Here is a 27,851-nt window from a genome sequence, read left to right on the forward strand (position 1 = left end):
CCTTCCTCAGCTCTCCCTCCTAGCTATGCTACCTGTCTCCAGCCTGTGTATTTATTCAGTAGCTCCAGCTTCTTTGTCAGAGCTTACCAAACAATTGACTTGAAAGAAAAGCAGCCAGCTGTTGATCTGCTTTGGTGGGGGGTTGACGTTCTCTTGCTCTTAGACCTTCATTTTCCAATCACGAATTGTTCTGCATTAGTGATTTCACCTGAGCAATGATAACTCTTCATTCAGTGTGTCCGGTAGGCACCCGGAGAGATAGATCTTGTTCCTTCATGGAGGGACTTGTAGCGTTTCCTCTGCATTGGAGTGTCCCACTCCTGGAGGAGGGAGGAAGGCACTTAGGAGCTTGAGAAGCTCTCAGAACATAAAGTCCCAGGAAGCTCGGAAAGTTCCAAGACTTCCAAGTTCACTCCCTGCAGGCTGCGCCTGTGGAAAACAATTACTGGGGGTGGAGGTGAGCGGGGAGCCCTCTTGGGTAAAGCTGCCAACAAGCCGTGAGGGAAATCTGGGGTCATCACTCATGCTGGGGTGTACTTTTTGGTGATGGAACTGCCTTTGAGTAATCAAAGCTCCTAAAAGTGACCCCAATAAACTCATTGTTTCACCACAACGGGTGGAGTCATCTCCTTGGAGCCTTTCTGGGGTAAAGGTGTTTGTTCCCCTTTCCCCAGGAAAAGTCATACAACAGTGATTAGGGAGGAGGACACTGTGGTGAAGGACCCTGGCCGAGATGATGGGAAGGAACACCTTAGTAGTTCCAGTTGTTGTGTGGACTTGGAGCCCAGACCTATGAAGACAACTGTTTTGACAGAGCTGTGTTTGAGCTGTATCTAAGTGATGCCCATATAAACAATGAAAAGAGACGCAGAGCTGTATTCCAGGGAGTGGGGGGCGTCTACAAGTTTCTTCTCCCCACAAGGAAAACCGTGGATACTTCACCCATGGGCGGGGGGGGGGAGACGCCACACAATTCCCTGTCTTTACTGGTCTTTCCTTGCCCTCTGGGGACATCTGTGCACACTGTGAATGACTGTAACCAGAGAGGTGACACCCAGGGTCTGGATAATGCCTCTTGACTTTGCAATGCAGAGATTCTTAATTTGGTTCACAGTCAACTTCAGCCCAAATAGCTCAGTGAGTGAAGCTGAGGCAGTTGTTTAGGGGGATAATCTGTGGATATACCCAGAAAATACATATTAAAGGAGACTATTGATCAATTTCCATTGTCACCACTTCCGGAAGTTGAATTGTCCAAATGTGTCACCATTTCAGACGTCAGGCATCCAGATAGATGTGCGATCGGTACTGAAAAATCTTAGGAGGAGGAAGGACCTTATGTGCCAAGGGGCTGGCTGTCCCCCTCTTCTAAGAAATTTGCAATGAAGTTTTCCTCTTCCCCAGTACATTAACTTTAAAAACCATTGGCTGTGTTTGGACAAGCCATAGTTTCCCCTCAGTTTTCTAAGTATCTGTCATTTTTGGGGTAAAGGAGACCATGATTCCTTATGTTCTCCAGTGCCCACAGGCAATGACAAAAGGTCTGGACAAACAAGCCCAAACCAAGGAATAACTGCAGGAAAACTAAAGATTTAAAAAAAAAAAAAAAGCCATCCCCGAAACCGGCTGTTGTGATCTGCGCCCAGGGAGCCTACAAGGGCACTTCTGTGGTGCACCATGCCTTTCTTTGATGTGCAGAAAAAGCTGGGCATTAGCCTCGATCGCCACTTCATATTCCAAAGTGTTGAGCAGCCCTTCAAGATTCCCTCCCAATGCCATGCTTTCGAAAAAGAGTGGATAGAGTGTGCACATGGCATCGGTGCTACCCGGGCTAAAAAAGAGTGCAAAATAGAATTTGAAGATTTCGAGGAATGTTATCTTCGGTATAAAACGATGAAGCGCCTGGGTGAAATCAAACAACAGTGGGATAAGCTAGTTAAAGAGGGGAAATATACCCCTCCCCCTCACCACATGGGCCAGGAGGAACCCAGGCCCTGAGCAGAGCAGGTGGACGCTGCTTTTCATGCTGTTTTCTGTTGGGAGAAAGTCTAATGAAAACTGCTTCATTGAGTACATAAAAATAAAGAATTAGTCAACCTCAAAAAAAAAAAAGCCAGGAAAAGAGAAAAAATATAAATAAAATATCTTAATTATTTAAAATGAGAAATACATAATTATATTAATATTAAAACATCAAGAAGTTCCAATAGAAGTGCATAAACACACTTGGGCTTAGAGTTTCTATTCGTTACATAAAATGGGCATTTTCTCATGTGCTCTGCAAGCCCTACAAGGATGAACAATGAGAGCCAATAAGACAACGCATGATCCCTGTCATCTGCATAGCTGGGGGACAGATGGAGGTGCCGTAACTTTTTACCTACCCACCTGTATGTAGGGAAGTGGTTTGAAACCTCCAGAGCCAGCTCTGCAGCCCCGGCGGCTGGAGATGAGAATTGGCTGGAGAGCACTCAGGGAGGAGACAGCAGGAGGCCCCGAGATGGCGAGGACTGAGAAACTCACACCATGGGGAAATGCTACACCCGGAACAAATCATTGATAAGGTCCACAGAGTGATGGATCACAAAGTGCTTGTGAGAGAGAAGCAGAGGGTCTGGAGAGTGCAGAAGCCCCACGATGGGGGACTGGGAGCTGCAGCTATTTGGGGGAAAAGAGAAACTCTTGGTGGGCACAAAGGGTGGATGCAGATGTTTGAAGCCACAAGTCTATCAGGAAAGGAAGAGAAGGCAAGGTGCCACACCCCAACATAGGCCCAGGGCTAAGAAAGCAGCTCAGAGCTGGACTGCCCCAGTAACAGTACAGGCCCTGGGGTCGATCCCTGGTGCCACTCCCTGAAATGGTGGCTTTCATTTTAAATTACAAGTATTTTTATTTTTATTTTGTGTGTGTATGTTTTGCCTGAATTTATATCTGGATACCAACTTCCTGCAGTGCCCACAAAGACCAGAAGAGGGCATCAGATCCCTGGAACTGGAGTTTCAGATGGTTGTGAGCCACCACGTGGGTGTTGGGAATTGAACCCAGGTCCTCTGGGAGAGCAGGCATTGCTCTCAACAGCTGAGCCATCTTTCCAGCTCCAGTTTAATCCCCTTTAAAGAAAATGCACTTTACTCTGCTAAGAGAAGACAATGCTTTTCAACTAGAAAACCAAGCAGGCCTGTGACGTTATTGTTTCTGCTGGTCTGGGAAAATGCAAGACAGACGCTAAAGAGCACATGACGGACACCTGCACAGAGCCAGCATGAGGCTGTCGTGTATGAGGGTGGACGTTCTTCTCAAAGCAGCTATGTAGAAGATTATGTCATAGTCAAATATCTACACAAAAGCAATTAAAAATATTTTTAAATACTTCTGAAAACCAGAAGTTAAAAAGTTCAAAATAGAAAAGAAGGCAAATAAAAGGTAGGTGGGAAGTTGAAATCTGAATCAAAGGAACCAGGAGACATGTACATTATGATGGAGAGACATGACCACCTGCATCTACACGTAGCGATCACATACAGCATCAGTGATAGAAAAATCAGAGAGGCATTAGGAGACTCATGAGAAGAGATAGAACACGCAAGGCCCCTTCCAAAATGGTTGATCCTGATTGTAATAGTAAAATAAAAAGTCATACAAGCCCAGAATCAACAACTGACTTGGACTCTTAAAACCTGCACTAAGATGGAAAAGCAAAGATAAAGACAATTATCCTGTCAGCTAACAGCTAGAGCAAGGAGATTTGGGCTGTAGCTACAAGAGCTAATCCTTTATTTGATCCCCACTTGGGGGAAGATGCCATGCCAGCTAAGTCTTCCAATGGAGAGATCCGAGGGTCGGCATTAGATAATAGTATGGTGTCACAGTTGGTGTCTGTTGTGATGAATGGGCTGTGGGACTGCAGAAAATTATCTTTTACCAAATACAACAGATGGAATTGGTTAGAGATGAGATTTCAGGTCTAATACGTTCGGATGTAGCAATCAAGGCTGTGGGTGGATGGGTGGATGAATGAATTGGTACGTGGATGGGTGCGTGGGTAGATAGATGGGTGGATGGAGGGGTAGGTGGATGGGTGGGTGAATGGGTGGGTGGGCAGATGGTGGATAGATGGATGGTAGATGAATGTATTGAACAAATGTCAAAATGTCAATGACTATTTAGAGCTATCTTGAACAATATTTCTCACAAAAATGCCCAACCAGAATTGCTGAATGAAACCTTATTAGAGAAATAAGGTCTTATATAAATGTAACCAAATTAAAATAATGCTGTGTGGGTCTAGGGTGAGCCTTAAAGTTCAGGCTGATTAGAATAAGAGACACTGAAGTGAATTGGGAGGGTGTGGCACATGAAGGAGAGGCAGAGACTGGCATCCTGCGGACACAAGCCTAGGGTGCCTCTGGTCACCATCTGAACACGTGACTGGGAGAGAAAGGGCTTCAGTCAAGTTTCCAGTGTGTAGGACCATGCCACACCTCCACTGCAGAATTCTAGGCTCAACAATTGTGTTGATTTGTTTCCTGTCACCTGGTGTTGGGTGTCACCTGGTGTTGGGCAGTTGCTACAGAAGCCAGAGGAAATCATCAAGTGGTTGAAGATGAAAAGCTCTTAGGTCTGTAGGTTTGAGTGAGTTCAGACTCCAGAGTTCCCCCAAATACATAAAGTTTGATCTCTGTACGTTCAAGGCAAGCCTGGTCTCTGTAGAGAGCTCCAGGACAGCCAGGGCTACACAGAGAAACAAACAAAAGAAAAGAAAAATGAAGAAAGGAAAAGAGAGAGAAAGAAAGGAAGAAAGAAAAAAAAGGGCTCAGTTAATAAAGTGTGTGTTGCACAAGGAAGAGGAACTGAGTGTGGTGTCCCTGTATCCACACCAAGGCTAGGGGCAGTGGCAAGCGTCTGCAGACAGGAGGGATCCTGAAGCTGTGGACCGACCAGACTAGCCCAACAAAGAGCTGCAGGTTCAGGGAGATGCTGTGTCTCAAAGATGGGAAATGATAGAGGGAGATACCCAGTATTGATCTCCGGCTTCCACACGGTGCGCGCGCGCATACCCACACCCACACGAAGCATGTACATTGTGTCTATACAACATCACACGGGTATTACCTACTCTTGTTTTCCTGACTCTTGTAAGCATAAAGTCTAAGATAAAGAACACTCGGTGTTATTCTGATGTTTGAAATGTCAAGCAAAAGGACATTGACGAGTCTGGATGTTTATTTAATGCTGATTTATGGAATTCATTACACAAAGCATTGATTATTAGTAACATTTTTACAAACAAAACTGAATGTACCACAACAGTTGAAAATCTGACTTGGACATCTCAGCATTGACGTCACCATCCTCAGCACTGACGTCATCACAGTCCTCAGCACCAGGACAGTTCTCTGAGTACTGTATCACTGTTTTATCCATCTAAGAAGAGGTGAGGTGAATAGGAAATCTAGTGAAAACCCTCATTAAAATCTGCTTAGCATCTACCTAGTCACTACCTGTGACTCCCAAACTTGCTGGGATGTTTATCAAATCACTGTCATCTTCAAATTCTAGAAGATGGTGACAGAGTAGGAGGTGCACTCTAAAGCTCAGTCAAATCAGTTTTGTGTACAAAGTGGGCACAACAGTGTAACATGTATGTGACAAGTGTCAGGTCTCGGAGGGAGCCTGCAAGTCTTCTGGTGTCGTGTTGATCTCCTGCGCTCTCTCTGTAAGAATGGCGGTCACTCACTCTGAGCGCTAGGAACAGCACTGCATTTATGTTCATTGTTGTCTCTTTCCATCTTAACGCCCGGCTTTTCCCTCTCTCTGTTGCCATGGTGACAATGCTGTCTTGCCAGTGCCCACCTCTCCACAGGAATGAGGGTTCTTTGAGAGCACACCCCATGACTACTGTGTTCACTGCTGCATCCCTGGTCCTTACTAAGGAGCCTAGAACTCACTAAAGGCCAATTAAGGGCAAGCGAAGCCTTTCCTCAGAGCTATTAAGTGTTGACAGCAAGATTTAGACTTTGTTCCATTGGACCACAGAGGATATGGTGGTTCTACCAACTTCCCTGGCCAACCAACTAATTGAAGGGTATCTATTAATGAGAATGAGTCAATTTCAAATTGATCATGTCAATCACTTCCAAGATCAGAAGAGATCAGCCCCTTGCCAGCTGCAGCACTTGGGGGAATGGCTCCTGCACTTCACAGGAGAAACCAGAAACACCGTAGAGCTGGCCCTGAAGGTGCAGGTGTGGGAGAACCAACCCTGAGTGTGTGAAAGCAGCAGAACGGGCCCCACCCCTTGCTTACCACTGCAAGGGGTGAACTAGCCAGGGAAATGCTGGGGAGCTCACCCTGGTGGTGAGGATGGTGGAGAACTGGCTGGGTAAGCAATCCTGCAACTAACTAGGCCCAGAACCAGGGTTGTGTTGGCCCACCCCAACATCCACCCCATCTGTGAGCTGCTGGAACACATGAAGGGGCTGGTCCTGCAGACCCCAAACTGCAGGATCTCCATGACACAGGGCAACAACAAGATATCCAAGAAGAGTTCCAGTGAAGGCCCAGGGTCAGTAGTGTGGCAGAAACCATAGACCTCAAACAAGAACAATGACTCTTTGCAATGAACACTTGCAAGTAAAAATATATGGGAAAAGGGAAAATATCCGTAATTTCCAGCCCCTGCTCAGTCTTCACCCTAGGATGAGTGAGGTTTGAGCTTCAGACCTAGGTTCTAGTCTTCTCTAAGACTGTAGGGAAGACACTTCTGGGTCTTTGTGCTTTTAATAATGTGTTGGTTGTTGTTTGAAGATATATAAGCACCCCCTGCAATGCACTTGGATCACCCATTCTCTCTCCACCCACAACATATACCATTTTGGGAGGCAGCCTGGGCTGCTTAAGCTAAGTTGTAGGAATTTTGAGGCAGTTGTTTAATTAAAAGTGGAATTTTCAGAGAAATAAAATATATTAACAGTAAAGCAAATTGCAGTGGAGGAAGTGATCATCTTTTAAACTATTTTAGAAGAGCTGAATATCTAGCCCTGTGTCCCCCAACACCATAGTTTCAAACTTTCCACCTTAGAGTTGGAGGAAGGTAGGGGTGAATGGGCATGACAAAATCCATCAAATAATATTTGAAAAAGTAAGATGAAAAAATGTCATTTACATTCCACATAACAAAAAGTTAACTAAAAGATGGGTCATGGCTCTAAATAGAAATATAAAACTCGCATGAGAAACCATGGGCTAAGATGTTCCATATTGAAAACTAGAGGAAGCCATTATGCTGTGCACAGAAGATGAAGACCCTGAGGAGCCATACTTACCAACATCAAGAACTCACGTGGAGTGGAAGCAGGACCCTTCAAAGAGGGAGATGGAAGTGGTACAGACCAGGCTGGAAAACTTATCAACGATGTACCTGAAAATTCCTTTTCTGTAGAAAATATAAAGAGCTCTTGAGACCCAAATGGTAAAGAAGAAACTATCCACTTAGGAGCGAGTGATGGAGGCTTCTGGGGTGGCAAATCAGGCTAAGGAAAGATGCCCAACCTCATTAGCCATGGAGCAACGGGAGGCTCTGTAAGGATGTATGAAGGTGGTGCTCATTGACACAGGTGGGGTGACGGCTCAGTCACAGCAGAAAGGATGTGTGAGGTCTCTCACACAGTCATACGGCCACACCAACCATTCTTAGACACTTATTCCAGAAAAATAAAAACTTGTGTCTACGTAAAACTGTGCCTCTGTTAAGTGGTGACGACACACGCCTTTAATCCCAGCACTTGGGAGGAAGAGGCAGGCAGATGTCTGTAAATTCAAGGCCAGCCTGGTCTACAGAGGGAGTTCCAGAACAGGCACCAAAGCTACAAAGAAACCCTCTCTCCAACTCCTCCTCAGAAACAAAAGAACACCCAAAACTTGTGGCTCTAATCATAACAGCAAGATATGGAAATAACTCAAATATCCATTACTGGGAGAAGGTGAGACAAAGTTTGACACTGTGATGCGCGCCGTGCATCTGCATGCAGTGATGTGGATGAGCCTTGGAGAGCTGTGTTGAGTGGATGATGGGATGTGATGACTGGATTCCCCCTGATTGGACTGAGAAGCACAGAGAGATTAGCAGAGCTCATCACTAGGTGTGCAGGCAGTGTGAAGGGAGGGTAAAGATCTGTCCTGCATGTGGGCGGCGCCATCCCAGAGGAATAAAAGGGAGCGTGTAGAAAGCCAAACCCACACATTTCTGTGCCACCACAAGCAGGGAGTCAGGGCAGCTGATCTGGGAAGCTGCCAGCCCGAGCAACCCCTCTTCCTTTTAAGTGTCTGGCATTTTGTCACAGCGAGAAGTGGCTAAAATGGGGGAGAAAAATCTCAAGTGTCCTTGATGCTTGGTTCTGTTTGTGATAGTTTCATTTTGTTGCTGTGATACAAACACTTTGGCCCAAAGCCACTTAGGGGAGGAACAGGGTTTGCCTGGCTCATATGTTCAGGTCACAGTCAGCCCCTCTCTGAGGGAGGCCAGGGCAGGGATTAAGGCAGAGCAGGAACTGAAACAGCAATCATGGAGGAACCTTGCTTGCTGGCGGGTTCTTTGTCTTGTGTGTAGGCTCCGACTTAGCTAAGGCTCCTAAATGATCCAGGACCACTAACCCGAGAACAGTACTGCCCACAGTGGGCTGGGCTGTCCTGGTTAATTAATAAAGAAGACAATCCCCAGTGGACCAATCTGATCTGGGCATTCTCCCAGTTTCTGCTCTGCTTCTTGGGTGTCTCTGGGCTGCATAATCAGGGCAGTGTTTATCAAAGTTTGAGAACAGCAGGATGGCAGAGATTGTTGTTGAAGGATGATAAGTAATGGTAACGATATAAAGAAGAGGCATGAGGGGCACTCTCTGGTGACGGAGCAGCTCTGTACCCTTGTAGTCACTTTGATCTAAACACAGAATCTCTCGCCACTACTGCTGTCACCACCATTACCACTGCCACCATTGCCACCACCGCTACAGAAAAGGAGGCGCATAAAACAGTAATGAGTGATTAAAAATCTACAGTCTCTTAGAGGTGTAACAGGCTCGCTTTACCAGGCTGCAGAATTGTTAGAGCTGGGGAAACGCACAGAAGGCAGAGCAAACTTTGTACTGTTCCTTTCCTGCAATGCCTTATGTATCTGTAATTGCTACAAGAAGCCAAACAAAACAAAGGCAGAAAACAAATACTTAAAAACTCATCACTTCCTAATTGATGGATCTTTTACTGTTAACTATGCCATGAAATTATTTATATTGTCTGCACGGTGGGTGTATTAATTAGTCATCTCAGACTGTCATAACAAAACCACAGACAGTGTGCCTTAAACAGCAGTCGTTTGTTCTTCCCACGTTGGAATCTGTCTGGGAAATCAAGATCAAGAGGGCAGTAGCTGTCGTTTCTGTGACAGCCCCCTTTTTGGATTGCAGCCCTTGTGCCTTAGCATGTTAGAAAAGAGGGAAGGGAGGGAGGGAGAGAGAACATTCTGGTTTCTTTCTGATAAAGGCATTAATCTTGTCACGGGGCTCCACAGTCATGATTTCATTAATTATCCACCCAGTTCTATCTCGTTATTAGTCAGGGCTCCACCGCACGACCTCAGGGAGGGCACAGACAGAAATGCTTCGCCCATGATAGAGGGAATATCCTAGGGTCCTGCTATTCATGTCTGCCACATCCACATTTGGTAATATCTCCCTGGTGAGTGGAAACTGGCCACACAGAACATGTATACAGGAACCAGTGTGTGCCACCAGTCAGGACTGGGTGTGTTTACTGCTGGGTGTGGAGAACCTGAGGGAAGTCTACGTACAAGGGCTTCGGCTGGACAGGCAGGCACATTCTAGTGTTGGTGCAGTAGGCTGGCTGCAGCTCACACTCATGATTATGTAGTTGACAATGTCCATGGGAGAGTGATAAATGCTTCAGCGATATTTGTTGCTAATTCTCCATTGGTAACTAACATTACACGTGATGAGCATGGTATTATATCACATCACATCCGTAAATTTGTGGAATAATCACCTTGACCAAAAAGTAAAGCAAAATTAGAAACTGAACCAAGCGAAAGTAATATCAATAGTGGAGGTTAGACAATAGGTATGTCGGGACGGACAGCTTCTTATCTGATTTGCTGAAGAGCTCCTGAGACCACCAAGGGAAATTCTAGGGGTAGTGTTTTGTTTAACTTTCTCCTGCTCTCTAAGGTAACAGGAATCCCAACCATATGCATGCTAGTGACTCAGCCATTCGCCTGCTGAATCCACGGGCTGTCTTCAGGTATTTGGCTCAGATTTTTAAAAAAAAATAAGGTGGAAGAGTGTTTGAGGATGAACACATAGACACACACCCACCCACCAGAAAAAGGAAAAACACTTCTGGCACTTATACACTTTACCATGAAGATTATACATGAATATTATACATATTTCTGTTAATTGCAAATTTTGTGCAATTTTTCGTAAAACTCGAAAGAAACATATACATCCATGCTTTAAAGACAGTTATTATTGGAAGCCTCCAGTGTCTCAGTGGCTTCAAGGTTGGTCCTCTTTTCATTTTTACTCCAATGTTGCCAATCAGTTCAGCTCTCTTTAAGGGGGGGCTACAGTCCTGTGCCATCCGCATCTTACTGTTTACAGACGCGGCTTTGAAGCAGCTCTGCATATCAGCTGTGCTCTCCTGATTGACCAACCTGTCCATGCTCCAACCCCGCTGCCTGCGCAGGGAAGCACCCTGGCTTCCCCTGGCTCTAAAAGCAACCTGGGAAGGATACACGCTTCTAGCAAGTGTGCTGATGATCTCCTGGTCCCCATTGTATGGCACAATTAGGACAGGTTTTTTTTGGGGGGGCATGTCTTCGTGACATGATCACAACCACCTTTCCCATACTGCATGTTTATTTTCCCCGTCCCCCTCCTCCGGTCATCACCCCCTCAGCTGACTGACCCCCTGTGTGGTTTGAGACCTCTGGCTCCTTTTGACTTTTCGCCCCTGCTAGTGACTAAGCCCCGAGCCTGCTATTGGAAGATGCAGCCTGGCTTCCCTCTCCTGTGTTGTAGCTTCCCAGCGGAGCCTTCTCTCCGAGTTCCCCCAGAACTGAGATAAATGTCTCCTACCACCAGTCCTGATTCTCTGTCACCATACCGTTCACACTTATCTGTGGCTTATGTCATACGGCACTGTTGTTTCTTTGGGGAAATTTAGCTCTAAATTTTGTCACAATTGCTAATTTATTGCTGTGCATAGTAAAATGTTTTAAAGGCTGGGCTCCGTGGGATAGCCCAATAATCTTTGATTAAAGAATGCTAGTTCATCTCGCCAGGCCTCTGTTCTCTTGTCTGTAAGTTATGAAAAATACTAAGAATTATAGATGTAGTCTGTGAACTGCAATCTGTGTGATATGCACACCATATGGATATCATATGATTAGTATTGCTGCACCATGTATACAATGACAGTTATCAGCTGTATCACAAGCTCGTCACTGTACTGATTCCTGTCAGTAAGTCCACGAGTATCTATCTGGTGCAGCCTGGTGGAGGAGCTGGCATGAGAGTCAGAAGGGGCAAGGTCTCCCCTCAATTCTGCCCATGCTCATGACTTTGGCCCTGTGTGCATGACCTCGGGTTAGTCAGACTGTCTAGGTCTACAAGATGGTTGTGGACTGGGGACAGGGCTGAGCCTCTCTGCAGTCCTAGTGGTCTGTGATTGCACAGTGCTGTGTTTAGTCAAGCCCCCTCCGTCAGAGCTGTGCTCTCGGTGACAGGAGGGAGCTACCTTCTCTCTAAGCCCACGGGCTCTCTCTCTCAGCATGGACTGCGGCACTCTTGGCGATGTATTAGTGCACAGACATAGGCCTCTGCGCTCTGCTGAACACTGACTAGGGAATGGTCGTGGTCTTCAGTTTATAATCACAATGGCCGTTTGGAAGTTATGGGTGAAAAATGCAAAGCCAGAGAGCTGCCCAGGGCACACCTGCCGGCTTTCCCCGGGACCGATGCTGTGAGAGGGATTGCATCTTCAGTTGATCAGCCTGGTAACACAGCTCCAATTCAGCCTCTCTGAAGACACCTCAGGTCACGGGACTAGTGGCCTCAATTATAGAGGCAGGGACGGAGATGCCCAGAATCACAGAGTGTCACAGTTGGAAGAGCCCTTGTCTAGTCTAAACATTTGATTTTACACATGAGGGAACTTCATCTCAGAGAGGCCAGAGGACACCTACAAGGTCACAGAGCTAGAAGCTGAATTTTCTCTGGGTGACACATGCTCTGGAATCCCAGAGGAATGCTTCTCCAGCCCTACAGCAGGGGCAAGGATGGAAGGAGCCCAAACGGGCAGCATAGGGCACATCACCCTCTTCTGAAGCCCTTTCATCCCGTGGTTAAAGGACAAACCCAGCCACATGCCTTAGGGCGTGGGATGCAAAGAGCATGGCTGTGTTTTCTGCAATGTACCTGTCATGACTCAGAGGTCCCTGGCTAGACACAGGCTCTGTGAGAGGACAGCCTCGGGAGCAAGTTGGCGTGAGGCCTGGCAATTGGGAGGCATTCAAACAGCTGGCTGGATGAGCCCAGAAGGAGTCTCTCGTGCTTGTGACAACATCACAGAAAACACAGTAGAATGTGAAGTGGTTCGGCAGTTGGAACCCTCCGAGACACGAGGGGCGGGGCTCCGATGAGGGCCCAGACATCTACTGTGTTCACACGTGCGTGAGAAAGGCAAGGGAGGTGAGAAATACAGTCTCGCTTTTATTATCACTTCAGAAGACGACATGCAGACTTGTGATTCGGTAGTCTCTCCCGGCACCTTTCTCTCCCTGACTTTTTGCTCTTAAGCAAATGAAGGGTAGGGTAGAGTCCAATCTGTAGTCCTGCTTGGGGCTTCACACGGAAGACAGTGCTATTCTCCATTTTCTCTGGAGAGACCTGACTGCTGCAGAACCTAGGCCCACAATGCAGGCCTGAGGGGAGAACACAGGCAGCTGTGTGCTGAGGCTTGTGGGCCTCTGGGCAGTCAGGAAGTTTCCCGGGCTAAGCCTAGAAACTGTCAAATCCAGCTATATCCCTCTGGAGTCAGGTGACTGAGCTGTGCCCCATCAGGGGACCGAGAGAGTGAGTGTCATGAGTCCCTTATGACAAGTCTGGTGCTCGTGCCCAGCTCTTCTCTAGTAACCTCATAGGCTGATGTGGGAAAGGGCTGTCCGAGGCATTTTGGGCTTTTTTTTTTTTTTTTTTTGGTTTTTCGAGACAGGGTTTCTCTGTGGTTTTGGAGCCTGTCCTGGAACTAGCTCTTGTAGACCAGGCTGGTCTCGAACTCACAGAGATCCACCTGCCTCTGCCTCCCGAGTGCTGGGATTAAAGGCGTGCGCCACCACCGCCTGGCCATTTTGGGCTTTGAGCACAAAGAAGACTCTGCTTCTTGGGGCTCATTTGTAACCAAAGCACAGTCTTCCCACCCTCGCCTTTTGTTCTGGTCTATAAAGCCCACCTCATCTGAGGATGACAGAGGCCAGACTCTGACCCCCTGCCATTACTTCTCTGCTGTCTGGTTTGGAAATGTAACCGTGCTGGCTCAGGGCAGAAGGGCTTGTGGGGAAGTTCATGTGTCCCCTTACTCTCTGTTCTGCCTGGACTTTGCTGAAGTCCTGGGTTTCTCTAACTCCTTTTTTCTTTAAGTGTATGCTGGAAGACATTTTAAAGATGAAAATGAAGCTTTAATGGTAAGTTAAGCCTCTCGATGGCTTCATACTATTGACCGCCAATACTTTGAAATGTATTAATAACCCTGATGTAATTAAAACCTGGTAAATTCAGCATTTCACTTCAGAGATTAATTTTTGCTTATTTCCAGATATAATAAAGGAGTTTTTAAGCTACAAGTCATTGCTGTCAGGCCAGTGTCGTTTAGAGTATTATTAATCTGGAGATATAAAGTGCATTCATGCTAAACTTCTGGTAACTTATAACAGAAACAAATGGCTTGGTGGGTCAGAGCACTTGTTGCTCCTGCAGAGAACCTGCGTTTGGTTCCTAGCATCCATATGGTAGGGCACAACCATCAGTAACTCCAGCTCCAGAGATTCTGATGCCCCCTTCCAGCCTGTGTGGGTACAAGGCACGTACATGGCACACAGACATAGATGAAGGCAGAACACGCTTACAGATAAAGTATTTTTAAAGAAAATTCATGAATTATAGACTTGCCTGCATTTTGATTCTCTGCATTAACCTGCTAAGGGGTGGATCATAGTCTGCACATGAATCATTGCCCATGAGGACTAGAGCTACCCGCGAAGAGGTGTCCATGACAACGGGTCGGTAAATATGTTTCATAAGCTCAAAATTTCATAAAATTGGACTTGTTAACGCTTTAATATATAAAAATAATGTAATTTATATCGAATATCTCTTAATTTTGTAATATTCTGGTTTGATAGCCTACTCGGCAGTAGGCAAATGCATTTGGAAAGAAATAAGTTACCTGTAGGAAAAAATGTATATGCTTATCCCTCGAACATCTAGAGACACAAGCGCATACCCAAAATCTTTGAAATTCCCAGGTAAGTTACTTTAAAATGGTAAAACTAACCACTATACCTTAAATGCTGATCCTCTAGCAGCCACTCTGGGCCACTCTTGCAGAAAAGGCTCACAGGGCAGTTTGGGCTGGAGGTATTTTTCTCGTCTGACTCTTCCAAACGCAGCTCTGTATTAGTGTGTTCAATAAACCACGTAGCACGCTCACTGGATTACCCGGAGCCACTCTTGACCCTCGTTCCTTTCTAGTTGGAGGTAATTACTTGCTGCTAATGCAAAATGCAAAAGACACCCTTAAATTCAGTCGAATTATTATGTAGATTGGAAGCCAGGCCTCTCAATTCCTTTCTCCCCATAACTCTTTTGTCTACTTTATCAAAGAAAAAGGTCGACCTGATTTTTCACGGGGCGGGGGTGGTCTTTTACTTACAATAACACTGGTTCTGGGGCTCAGGGAAGGAATGGGTGAGCTGCCTGAGGAATAAATCAGTAATAATGTCCACTTTTAGTGTCTAATCCGGGAGGTGGAATGAGCCTTTATTCTTTCCTCATACGGTGCTTTGAAAGTACCAGCTTTTGTTTAAGGCATTCTAAAGAGAACCTGGGTAATTTTGTTGCTGATCTACATCTGGATGGAAATTCTGCTTATTAACTCATTTATATTCAAATCAATCATTCCGGTGCACTAAGAGCTCATCTCTGAATTAATAGTGTTTACAGTAAAAATGGAGCATGGGTTCTCCCAGCCTCATTCCAGGAATCAATAACAACAGTAAAAGGCTATTTTGTGTGTGTGTGTGAATACCTAAATGGTTTCAGAAGCATCATTCCACTCAGAGGAAAGATTGTTTTTCTATCACAACAAGAGGGAGTGACTGCATGGCTTCTGTTCGGACTGAGGGAGTTGGGTGCAAAGCTCGGTTGTCAGGAAGAGTTATTTGCACAGGCCTGGAGAACTTCAGGGAAATCTGCCAATCAGTTCTTCCTAGGTCAGAGAGTGGAGGGTGCTACTTGGCTCTGGCATTCATGAGTAGAGACCAGGAGCATTGTATTTCCTTGAAGTGAAATACCGTCTATAAATTAAAAAGATGGCAAGACAGTAAGTCAAGACTAAACAAGTGGGACTGGGCATTAGCCATTTTTCACGGTGTAGAAAATTAAAGTCTACCAAGTATAGAAACATCACACTCAGAAATCAGGAGCAGAGAGTGATTGGTAACCTCGCTTCCCATCTGCAGGCTAGGTCACTGTGCGTCTATGTTCTCACTCTTTCCAGTTTCTGGTCTAATCTAAACACTACTTCCATGCAGCCTCTTTGGGGGAATCGTGTGTAGCCCAGGCTGGCCTTAAACTTGCTATGTGGTCAGTCCATGATGACTAAACTTCTGGTTCTCCTGCCTCCACCAGGACACTGTCCCTTTTGCATACTGCGTCAGGATGCTTCTCGCCTCTCTTAGCTCCAGATGCTCGTGCCTTGTAAAGCGTTTGCTGTGGACATGACACCGTAGCCTGCTCTTCTTTCAGAAAAGGAAACACTTGCTAAGGAGCTGTCGCTTTTGTTCTCAGGCCGAGCCCAGGCCCTGTGTGCGTGAGACTCAGGCACCGTCTATCAGGGGCAGCGCTTCTGCGTCCTACCAGGATGGAAAGCGTTGCCTCGGGCGGCCTTCGGGTGACAGGACCAGTACCAGGGACACACTCTCCTCCCTTCTTTTGATCTGTCCACCTTTGGGGTCTTGTGCTGCCCAGCACGTGACCAATAAATAAACATCTGCTAGGCCTATAGCTCTCCTTTAGGTGAGGTATGCCAACCTTGCCCTTAAGGAATGTGGCATCCAGGTATTTTTCACTCCAGAGAAATCCCACACGGCTGAGACACGAGCGCCCTGAACCTTGGTTACTAACGGGCATTTCTATTTTATCAGTGCTTGCCATAAATTAGACATATTACCTCATCACAATACTGAGCCCAAATTACATACTGACTATCGGGAAACAATATTCCAGTTCAGAGCTCTCGTTCTGCTGCCTTTATCTCTGACTGCTGAGATGGAGAAATGGATTCCTCCCCAGATTTTACCCAAGGAGTGGGGATCCTGATCACTTTGAAAATATTTCAGAAGTTCAGACTTGGTGGCAGGAATGAGTGTGGCTGGGTGTCGTCCTCTGTGGTATGGAAAGGCAGCTAAACTGAAGGACTTGCTTCTTAGTCGGATGCTCTTTGAACTCAGTCAAATGCACCATTGCGATGCCACGCCTTATTATTTTAATATTCAGGCCCCGTCCCCCCACAACCCGCCACTGAGTGGTGGAGCTTCCATCACAGGTGCGTTAACACGTGTGGGTGTGGTTCTAGGGAGCTGATTTAGCATCCTGGCTTAAGAGCACAGACTTCAGAGCTAAGCTGACTCTGAACCCCATCTCTACCAGTAAAGGGCCCCGAAAATGGGACACGTCAATCAGCCTGTCTTTAGCTCAGTTTTATTTATTTTTTTAAATCTACAAAGTGGAAATAGCAGTACCATTTTCAGGCTGACGTAAAGAACGAATTAATACTCAAAACTCGTTAAGAGCAGTGGGCCTCAATACGCTTTGTCACAGATAGAGATACGTGTGAGACTGCCTGGCACGGCCGTCAAGCTCTCCCTCTGAGGCCATTGCTCACTGTGAGACCTTCTGAGGGAAATGAGATCATTTTTCACAGTGTTGAAGGCGCTCCACCTGAACTCTGGAGAGGGCGGTTCATCAGGCTGCTGCTGTGGGTCTCAAGTCGTTCTCGGTCTAGACCCAGGTATGGGGGCGGCTGCTCTGGATGTTTGCAAAGGTGCCGGAGATGTGAACACCAGCCTCCCTTCTCATGGGCTGGCCCGTGCCTGCAATCCCCATCTTGTTCATTTCTTCTCCATTGCCAGGTCCATCTCCTTTTGCCCCGCAAGCATTCCTCAGCACAAACCCTTCTATGTGCCATCCTTGATAGAGCTTATGCAAAGGACAGCTGCTTTATGAAAAGCAGCGGGACTCACTTCCTGGGCTGGCAGGGCAAATTATCACTAAGACAGTGGCTTAAAGCAAGAGAAACATACTCTCAAGGTGTAATAGACGCCAGAAGTCAGAGATGGCATTTCCGGAAGCACCACGCTTCCTCCTAAGGGGCCAAGAGTCAGCGCTTCCTTGCCTCTTTCTGTTTCTAGTGTTTCCGGGAGATCCTGGTCTCCCAGCATCTCTACCATGAACGATCTTTACCACATCTGTCCTTTCTGCGCCTGTTTTTTCTCGTACATTTTTTTTTTGTAAGGGCATTTTCTACTGGATTTAGATCACACCTAGGCAATCTAGGGGGAGCTATTTTCAAGGCGCTTAACTGTTATATCTGCAAGGATCCTTTGACCAAATAAGGGCACGTTTACAGGTCGTGGGGATTAGAAATTAGAATGTATTCCTTTCTCAACACTCTCTAGATAGCAATGCTGACAACTGGATTCTGAGGCTGTGTTTGCGGGGTCCAGCAGAAGTCTGTGTTACATGGGTGAAGTTCTTGTGGTATTGGCTAGTGTCTGCCCAGCATGGGAAGGCACACGAGGGAGAGATGGACGCATCCATTTTAGAAGCTGCTGCCTGAGCCTCCCTGAATGATACCTGGGTCACGTTCAGTCCTAACTGTGGAGCACAGCACAGGCTGTTTGAGGATGCTCATGGGAAGTGTTTAAGACACCTGTGTGGGCAGAAAGTTTACAGTGTCTGACCCCTGCGCTGGTCACAGAGCTGCTATGTTCAAGTTTGTCAGCATGACCGCATGTCTGTCTTGTCTGCAGCACCGACTGAAGTAGATCTGTACTCAATGTCTCAATGACAGCAATTTTTTAATTTAATACTCCCACTGAGTCAATTTTTTAAAGATGCATACAGAAGTTACTACACAGGAATAAGTAAGCCACAGCTATCCTGGAAATACTGGGAGGGCCAGGCCTACAGTTTCTGTCTTTTCACCTTCATTCAGAACCCAAGTAGAAGGTGGTGGAAGAGTAAGGAGCCAGAGACAGCGAACTGACTTGCTCCAAAACCACTAACCGAGCCTGGCATGAAGGATGCTATCTGGTTCCTGCACTGTTACCCCAGCAAGTGGGGGAGGACAGGGTTGGGGGACAGTAGATCTGCTCTCCCTGAGCAATGGGCCCGGCTTTGGTTTCTGCTTTCCCACTCTCTGTTCAAGCTGGTAGGTGACCCCCTTTCTTTATGACTTAATTATTACATAGGAAATATGTGCACCGTATCATGTCTAAGGGCCCTTTCATCATGGTTTCTAACGGAACCCGAAGCTCATAGATTTGGTTAGGCTGACTGCCCAGTGAGATTGAGAGATCGTACTCCTTGGTGTTGTGGGCACAAGCTACCACGTCCACCTGAGACCCGATCTTAGGTCCTTGTGCTTGCTCAGTAGACACTTGACCGGCCCATTCACCTCCCCAGCCCCCTTAGTACACACTTTCAACTGCTCACTAGAAAATGCACACCGGAGTGTGTGGGCTGTGAGTCTGGGTGTGCACGTATATACCAGCTGGTGCTTATTAATTGTTCATCATGCACAAGCGAGGCTGGCTTTACTTAGCAGGCGTACGTCATGAGAGTCACGTTAATACAATGCCCCCGGCTCAATGATAACAACAATGTCCCCAACAACTCGTACTTAAGAACCCTTATTCAGCATCAGGGTGGGGAACAGATCAAGTTCAGAGTGACTGTTCTGTTGCCATGAGCACAGCCATGTCCAAGACCACGGTGCCTTAGACCCACAGCAATGGCAAAGCCTTCCTTGGGCCATGAATGGATGTTACAAATGATTGACCTTTAGGTAAAAGCAGTGTATGCATGCAGAAACTGAACCACAGGCTCCTCCTCCTGCATGACTGTGACCTGAAACTGCTCCCTACAGAGACCTCCTGCTGAGACGAGAGGCTGCTCCTCCCCCTTCAGCTATATACAGTACAGGAGCCTCCTTTCTCAGTGGTACATGCTAAATACATTGAGTTCCTAGGATATTGATATGTCTCCATCAGTGTGCAGAGCCAACCTGATTCCAGCTTTTCCATAGGCATCTCTGTTATTTCTCCATCTCTCCAGTGAAGTCAGTTCCAAGCCTTGTGGTTCGTGGCACACTGGCCCAATAGTGATGCGCTTGCCTTTTTCTGAATTTTGAAAGCTGTATTCTCTAGCATCTGGCCACTCTCACTGTATCTCTGTATCTGAATTCTGAAAGCTGTATTCTCTAGCATCTGACCACTCCGACTGTATCTTCAGTTCTTGCCTACGACCACAGAAACTAGAGTTCAATATACAGTAAAGATTTTATTTAATGCTCAAGATGCCCATCTCATTAATATTCAAATACAAGTGTTAGTGGAACTGTCTGTGTAACTAATGTACAACCACCTGGTGAAGCCAGAGCTCAGCGTCCGCCTTATGATTTCAGGATTTCCCACAGATCCATATGCAAATGAGGAAGTGATCATAACCACCTTGTAAGAAAGGTCCTATGATTCATACTGTTTTATAGGAATGGGAATTCAGTGCCATGGTAGCTAAGTAGCTCCACACAGTCCTTCCACTCACGTCTGAGTGACTCAGTTTCTAGGGAGCTGTGTACTAAGTAGACTGTCAGTTCCACACAGGTAGCAACCCCTGCCCTCATGTTAGCTCCAGTCTCCCCTGCGTCCGCCCAGGTCATGGTATATAGGAGGTGATCAGAAAACACTGTGGAACAACCAAGACGCTAATTCAGAATCCTCATTGAGACGGCTACATAACATATGGATGACATGGTCAGTCCTTTCGTTGATTGTGGGATTCATGACAAGAGGACGGCTCTACTGAGCATCTGTCTCCTCTCCTGGAAGGCAGCTGACATTAACTCACATCCTGTTGACCCTTGGCTCTGTTATGCCTAAAGGAAGTTCATCTCCAAGTTCCTGGTCTGGAATTCGGGGATGGATACTCTGGTGGCTTGGACATCTGGAAAAGGTATTCCCATTAGCTGAAGTGTTCTTGGCTTTTGTAATGTGAGTGATGGTCGCTTGTGGGAGCCATGATTAGTTCTCATGACGCCCCTGTCTTTTCATCTCCAAAAACGTTTTTCTTTCTGGTCGCCAGTGTCAGTGTGTTTCCCAGACGCCACAGGAGAGAAACGGAAGGAAGGATGGCAGGATGTCCCAACAGCACTCAGCGTGCTCATATTAATGCCGAGCACTCTGAGCCCATCTCATTTGAGTTGACAGGATGTCCCTGAGATGACAAGCATGCTGCCCCGTCTCCTGTCACTTCCAGCACACCAGCAGGGAAAGAGGCTCTCCTAGAGGAAGGGCTTAGCTCTGTAGGATCCGAGAGGGCTGATTGTTTAGTAAATATTTCATCAAGAACATTAGCTGTGGAGTTTGGATGCTTAAGTAATGCAGATAATGAAATGTAAACAATTAAAAATTAATAGTGTTTGAAATGTTAGGCATAATTAGGCAGGCAGTGTTTCGGTAATGAGGGGGTCCACTCGTGGTGAATATCTTCCACCCACCTTCTGGGCTGTGCTACAAGAGAAACGACCTCAAAGAACTCCCCAGAGATTGTTCTAGAATTTAGCTCTGTGGGCTGGGGTGTCAGAACGTGGGGGCTGCAGGTGTCTACTGGAAGAGGCTGCCACAGCGCAGGCGTCTTTACATAGGGCCCACACAGAGTGCTGACTGGGCCATGTTGGAGGCAGGACACGAGAGACGGTATAAACACATCGCTAGAAAGCACAGTTCCAATCAAAGGCGAAGGAAGTGGGGCAGGGACGAGGCCACGTTTGTTTAGTGAGTTGTGTAATGCAGAGAGCTCTCTGGAGAGTCGTTTCGTTTTTTCTTTTCCTTTGCTCTTGGGCTCTCATCTTCAATCACTTCCCTTTTCTCTCCCAGTAGCTACTTTCCTTCTGTCTGTGAAAATAATATGTTCAAGTGTCCTTCGCTGCACAAAGAATTCTCTTCACATGCCTCCCTATACAAGCTGCCGGCCGCCTTCTCTCTCTTATTCCTCATCAAACTTCTTGGAAGCGGGCAGCACATTTCTGCCTTCAGCCTCCCTGAATCTCATCCCCTGGTGCCGGCAGCCACGCTCTGTTGCACTCTCCCCCTGACACATGCGCGTGTGCACACACGCGGTTCTTACAAAGCCACCTCTGCTGTCCAACTGGTTCCGCTCCCTGGTCCACTCTGCAGGTCTGTGCTCCAGTCTTCAGAAATTCTCCCCTCTGATCTCAGCCCCCACACTTTTGTACAGTGTTCTTTTGGCCTTTAGGTTCTGGCATGAGAACATCACCGCTTAGTTCTTTACTTCTTTACACACGGCCTGCGAATAAAACTCAGCCGAGACAGGACAGCAAACATACGTGTGAGAGAGGTAGGAGAGAAAGAAGGGGTGGAGAGCAAGGGGGAAACCGTGATAACCTTTCAACTTGTTTGTATGTTTTTTAAATTAATTTCTCTCTGTAAGTGTGTCATGGCATGTGTATAGAGGTCAGAGGATACTTCCCAGGGATCAGTTCTATCCTTTATAAAGTGGATCCCAGGGAGTCAGCTGAGGTTTTGAGGTTTGGATGACAAACCCATTTCTAGCTCTTGGTTCCTTTTCTTGTTGCTGAGGTAAAATGCCTTGACCAAGCTCTTTAGGCGAAAATGCGCTTACTTGGTTCACATTTCCGGGTTGCCGCCCACCATTGCAGGAAGACCAAGGTGGCAGGAGCAGCTAGTCATGTTATTTCCACAGTCAAGAGCAGAGAGTGCTCTGTTATCCCATGCCTGTGAGTGCTCAGCTCAATGTCTCCAGCCTCACAGGACTCAGTATCTCCTGTTCAGGAAATGGTGTTACCCACAGTGAGTGGGTCTTGGCACCAACCAAGATACCCTCTCTCAGACCATAGACATGCCTATTCACATCCAACCCAAGCTAATCTAGACAGTCCTTCACTGAGACCCCCTTCCAAGGTGATGCTAGACTGTACTGAGTTGACAACTAAAGCTCACATCACGCCTGCTGAGCCATCTCCCTCCATCACGCCTGTTGACCCATCACGCCTCCTGAGCCATCTCCCCGCATCACGCCTGCTGAGTCATCTCCCCATCATGCCTGTTGACCCATCACGCCTGCTGAGCCATCTCCCCCATCATGCTTGTTGAGCCATCTCCCCAACTTGTTGATATGTTGACCGTATTTATCATTTAATGATGTTGTTACTCTAACACTATATAACAGACCTATTCATTTTGAATTGTTCTTTTTTTTGTTTTGTTTTGTAAAACTTTAGTTGTTATACAAATCTATATAGCAAAAAACAAAAACCAAATCAAAATGACAACTAAACCCGCACTCTGGTCTTCTTCCCGCAGGCCTGGTTTTGGACTTTTTGTTCTGCTTCTCTCTCTGAGTGCTTTTTTCCCCCTGAATTATATGATTTTTGGCTATGCTTCTTACCAAGACCTGAATCTTCTAGCTCAATTCAGGGTCTTATAAAGCTGAAGACATTACATCAGCTATAAAATTCTCCAAGGAACATGTTCTAAATGAATCTCTTCTAGTCTTTCTCCCATACCTGCACATAAGCACATATATGTGACGCCTGTCCACACCCTGCATCTCTGTCTTCTCACTTGTCACCTCAGTTAGTCTTTCGTCTTTCTACTTCGATTGGTCCACAAAGGCCTGGCCATTCTCTCTCTGAGATAACATTTGCATCCAGCATTTTATGGTTGCTCTGAGAAGTAGGCTTTGTTTGGGGTCCTGGATCAGAGGCCACTGGTCTGTCATGGCTGGGAAAACATGATGGTACGGTCAGTCCGTGGTGAGAGTGTTTGACAGCTACTGGTCACACAACCTTTAAAGGCCTGCCTCCAGTGAGCCACTCCCTCCAGTGGTTCCTCCGGCCATCACCCAACCTCCTAAGATAGCTGCCACCTGGAGACAGGTGTTCCAACACCCAGGCCTGTGTGGCCCGTTCCTCATCCACATGCTGACATGGTCCTTTTGTGCCTAACTCTGCAGTCACTGCCCTCACTGAAGAGCTCATCTTCTGCCAAAGAAATTCACCAGCTGTTTCTTTAATTCCTTCAGTGCGGCTTCTACAAGCAGGGTTTCCACACAGGTGGACAGCTGGCTGCTCTGAACAGGTTTAGGGCAGAATTTGGTCTTAGTTCCCTAGGGTTCCTACTGAGAGAAATGTCACTGGTCAGGTGATGAGGACAAACACTTCCCACTACTCCAACCTAGATCACTCCATCTAACAGTGGTTAATCTTAGACGAGGCTAAGTATCCACGCATGTGGCATTCTTCATGAATAGGCTGGAGCGCGTTTGCTGAGTAAAGGATGGAGCTCATACCGTGAGTCTCTTATGAAACTGGGAGACTCCCTGACAACCTCCATTACAGTTCCCATCTTAAGATCCTTCTACTAATAAAGGGATGTGGAGAGCTGAGTGGTGTTGGGTTAGATGGGTTTTCTCCTTTAAAGAGCAAATGGTAGGTTGAATCTGGGAGAACCTCTGACCTTGGAGCAGCTCAGAAAACTGGGTATGGAGTATGGGGGGGTCCTTGAAAGGCGATGTCATAATTTCCTCATCTCTAATGTGTCTTCTAATGCTTCGTTTTTACAGCGAAGCTTTCTGGCTCTGAGGTGCTGAAGGGTTAGTGTATGGTGTATTATTTTGATTTCACCAGAAGATAACCTTTTGACTACTTAAGAAGAAACATTCCTCAGTGTTTGAGGACCCAGACAGGAGGTAATTTCTGGCTCTTTCCTTTACAAACAAGTGACAGCTGAGGTCAGAATTTCAGTTTCATGTGAGAAGTGTTAGGGTTCATTCGGGAGTGATTGTTGTCAAGCGTACTTGAGATGCTATACACAGGCATGGCAGGAAGTCTGGCTGAACAGGCACACATTGATAGCAGCAGGGGCTGGAGAGGGTTTGGGCTTCACAGGCATCCAATGGTCTTAGCTCTGTAACTTGAATTAAAGGACACCCACATGCTTTGCTTTACTGGCTTGCCCTAGGCCCTTTCTAGAAACCCTGAGTGTCTGTCTACAGAAGGTCAAACAGGAGTCTGTAGTTCTTGTGATAACTTGCAACCCAACTCGTTGACATCTGGGCAATTTCCCCTTTACAAAGAGAAAAAAGGGAATTAGCCAAATAATTTAAGTCTAACAGCAAAGTAATGAAATATCAATTTCATTCCAAAGTTAATGGCGTTACTTCAAGTTATTTAGCATTTCATAGCAGAAAAGCTCGCCAGCCTACACTTTGCATATACATATTTATTCAATTCAAAAGTGTGCCCTGCACATTGACTACCCATGATTTATGCCTATATAATAACTCCTGAATAAAACTCACTGCTTTATGGGTCTTTGGTGGGATTTTTAAAAAATAAATTCTGCACAGGGGATGACATTAAGAGGAAAAGGAGACTACAGTGTGATTTTCCTCCTATGTGGACACCGCGCTATTTTCCTTTTATTAATCCAAGCAATAAAAGTCACTTTGACATGCTGTCATTATTATTTATTTTTCACATCTTTCTCTTTTTTTTAAAGAAAAGGTTTAGCGTGGTCTATTTTTACATAGTGTTGGAGTCTCCAGAATCTGTTCCTGGAAACAGCTGTGTGACTGAATACACAGAAGTAAGGCCAGTTGTAGAACCAGTTCCTCATGGAACAAACAATGTTCATTGCATGCCTGCTAGCCTGCTATGCAGGAATAACTCCTATTAAATTAGCAATTAAGCAAAGCAAAGCTTGATTTAGAGAACGACCCAGAGCACAGTGAGATGGATGTGACGCCGATCGAATTCTCCAGTGCTGTGTGTAGCTTTTAAATGTTACCTACAAATTTATAATGTACCTGATTAGCTTGAAATGTCAAAATCATAACTGAAGACCCCACAGAGGCTTTCTAAAGGGCACAGCGCCTCTCCTTCCTTATTTTGCTTCACTTTCTTCTTTTCCCTCTTCAAGATTCTTCAGAAGACTTAGCTAGCAAAGGCTTCCCGCTCAGCCTGCTAATAACAACCAGAAATATTCACAGTATTCCCTGGGTCTCCTCCACTTCTCACATGGTCAGGTGTTAGCATGCAGTCCGTATTCTCAACCTAATCACTTGCGTATAAAGCCGGATCTTCACAGCTGTCTCAAAATCGTACACCATTTATTTTTAGGAAGGCATTGCTGTCAATAGCAGAAAGCAGGGGCGGGGGGGGGGGGGGTCCTCATCTCAATGTGTGGAATTGCACCTGACTGACAAAGCCACTGAAGAAGCTGGCAGATACTATTCTTACATTAGTTACCATATGTCTTACATCAAATGCAGCTCTGGTCTGATTACCATTCGGACTTTCTAGGAGGAGATGGGAGAGAGTTGTCAGGGAGAGCTGGTCCTGGGTGCAAATGCTGGCTCTCCCTGGAAATGCAGGCCTCCAAGTCTACTCAAGAAAACAATTAAAACTCCATTTGCATCAAAAACAAGAGAGCCCTGGGTTAATTACAGGTAAGGTTGCATTTGCATTCCCGGGGGCTAGCCACGGCCAGGTTCTGTTTTTGAGGGGAAAATGCTTCTGCAGTTTAACTAAATCCACATTCTTTTCTTCCCTTCTCTTTTAAAATTCCATGTGGCCAAAGGGAACCTGCCACTCAAAGATCTTTCAAAGGTAACCTGGGAAACTTGCATTTTCCAGAGTCTGGATGCAGCTAGGGAACCAGAAACTTAAACAAAAGAAGACACGGGAGGCTGATGGCTCTGGGAGGCTCAGAAAGAGTGGTTGTGGCTATTTCCAAGGCTGCATGGTCGGCCAATTGAGCTGTGCAGGCGCAGAGCCCAGGATGCTCTAAACTAAGAGGACAAGTTTGTCCAAGAGGTAACTTTCCCACTGGGGAGACAGCAAGCTAGGGAGAGTGGCTGCTTCACAAGGACCAGGACAGGGATTGGATCCCAGGACACATGTAAGAAGAGGGCATGGAGACATGTGCTTGCGATGGCAGCACTAGGAATCTGAGGACAGGGATGTCACCGGGGTTTGTGATTAACCAGCCAGTTCAAGTCCAGTGAGAGACCCTGTTTTAAAAACCGAAAAAGATGAACTGTGTCTGAGAAATGACTGCTAAGGTTGTCCTCTGATCTCTCTCTCTCTCTCTCTCTCTCTCTCTCTCTCTCTCTCTCTCTCTCTCTCTCTCTCTCTCATGCATGCACGCACGCATGCATGAATACATACACACATGTGTACACATATGTTGCTTGCTTCCCTTATCTGCAAGACTCCTTGCCCATCTTTCCTATCCATCTTCTCCTTTTTCTCCCTCCCTCCCTCCCTCCCTCCCTCCCTCCCTCCCTCCCTCCCTCCCTCCCTCTCTCCCTCCCTTCCTCCAGTTGCAGAGGGAATAATGGAGCAGCCATGTTAACCTCAGCAGCTGTCATTGTTGCAGCTCTGGGCCTAGGTGCCCAGTTACCTCTTTGGATTTAGATTCAGCTTTCCAGAGCCACGAGCCACAGATATGATGCCCCAGACTTTCCTGCCTAGTGAGCCCCAGGCTATTTCGCTGTCAGTTTGCCCTGCAAGTCCCCTGAACTCTGCAGGTTTAGCAGAGGAAGCCAGCCCCTTGGTAGTTTCTGACCATCGCTTCGCCCTGTGTTGATTTCTTCTTCTTTATTACTCCCGGCTCTCTGACAGAATTGTTTACAGTAACCTGTTTCTGTAGAACTATATCTTGCCCTGACCCCTTCCTGCATTCTCTGCTTTGTATGACCCATGAAATAGGAGCCTTTACTACATGTTTCTTCAGCCATGATGCCTGCCTCACCATGGGCCCAGACTCAGCCATGGTGAAACCAAGAGCCAATGCAAATTACCAATGAAGCCCTTGGAGGCCGAGGAAGCTACTCTGCAGAAACTAAGTTCAGATTTCCCTGTCTGCTGGAAACAAACTCAAACCCCCTCATCTCTGACTTACAGACCTCTGGTGTAGTGATGCTCATGACCGTCATGTCTCTGAGAGTCTCACCTCCTTCAGAAGCTAGGTTCCTCCTTGGGTTCAGTGCACCCCCCTCTACTTCCTAGCAGCTGTTTTAGCCATTGTGGTGGTGTCATTTCCTACACTGAAACTCCTCCCCCTGGAGCAGGAGTGAGAGACTCACCTGAGTCAGGAAGTCAGCACAACTTGCAAGGCTCAAAGGGTTCTGGAAACATTGGGCTTAGGAGGGTTAGAAGCTGGCCAGGTTCATGGA

At 46.5% G+C, this 27,851-nt stretch overlaps 2 protein-coding genes across 2 annotated transcripts in view; one reads left to right on the forward strand and one right to left on the reverse strand.

Annotated features, from left to right (window-relative positions):
* The window catches only part of St6galnac5 (ST6 N-acetylgalactosaminide alpha-2,6-sialyltransferase 5), a 141,836-nt gene that overhangs the window by 63,030 nt on the left and 50,955 nt on the right, over positions 1–27,851 (reverse strand). The gene's annotated exons all lie outside the window — the stretch shown is intronic.
* Positions 1,678–1,998, forward strand: LOC130890040 (NADH dehydrogenase [ubiquinone] iron-sulfur protein 5-like). Its single transcript, XM_057793983.1, has one exon. It carries the CDS (start codon positions 1,678–1,680, stop codon positions 1,996–1,998), a length of 321 nt encoding a protein of 106 aa, XP_057649966.1.

The sequence above is a fragment of the Chionomys nivalis genome, chromosome 18 (assembly GCF_950005125.1).
Source record: "Chionomys nivalis chromosome 18, mChiNiv1.1, whole genome shotgun sequence".
Classification (NCBI taxonomy): domain Eukaryota; kingdom Metazoa; phylum Chordata; class Mammalia; order Rodentia; family Cricetidae; genus Chionomys; species Chionomys nivalis.

Coding starts and splice junctions, on each gene's coding strand:
- LOC130890040 (XM_057793983.1), top strand. CDS start 1,678: ATGCCTTTCTTTGATGTGCAGAAAAAGCTGGGCATTAGCCTCGATCGC.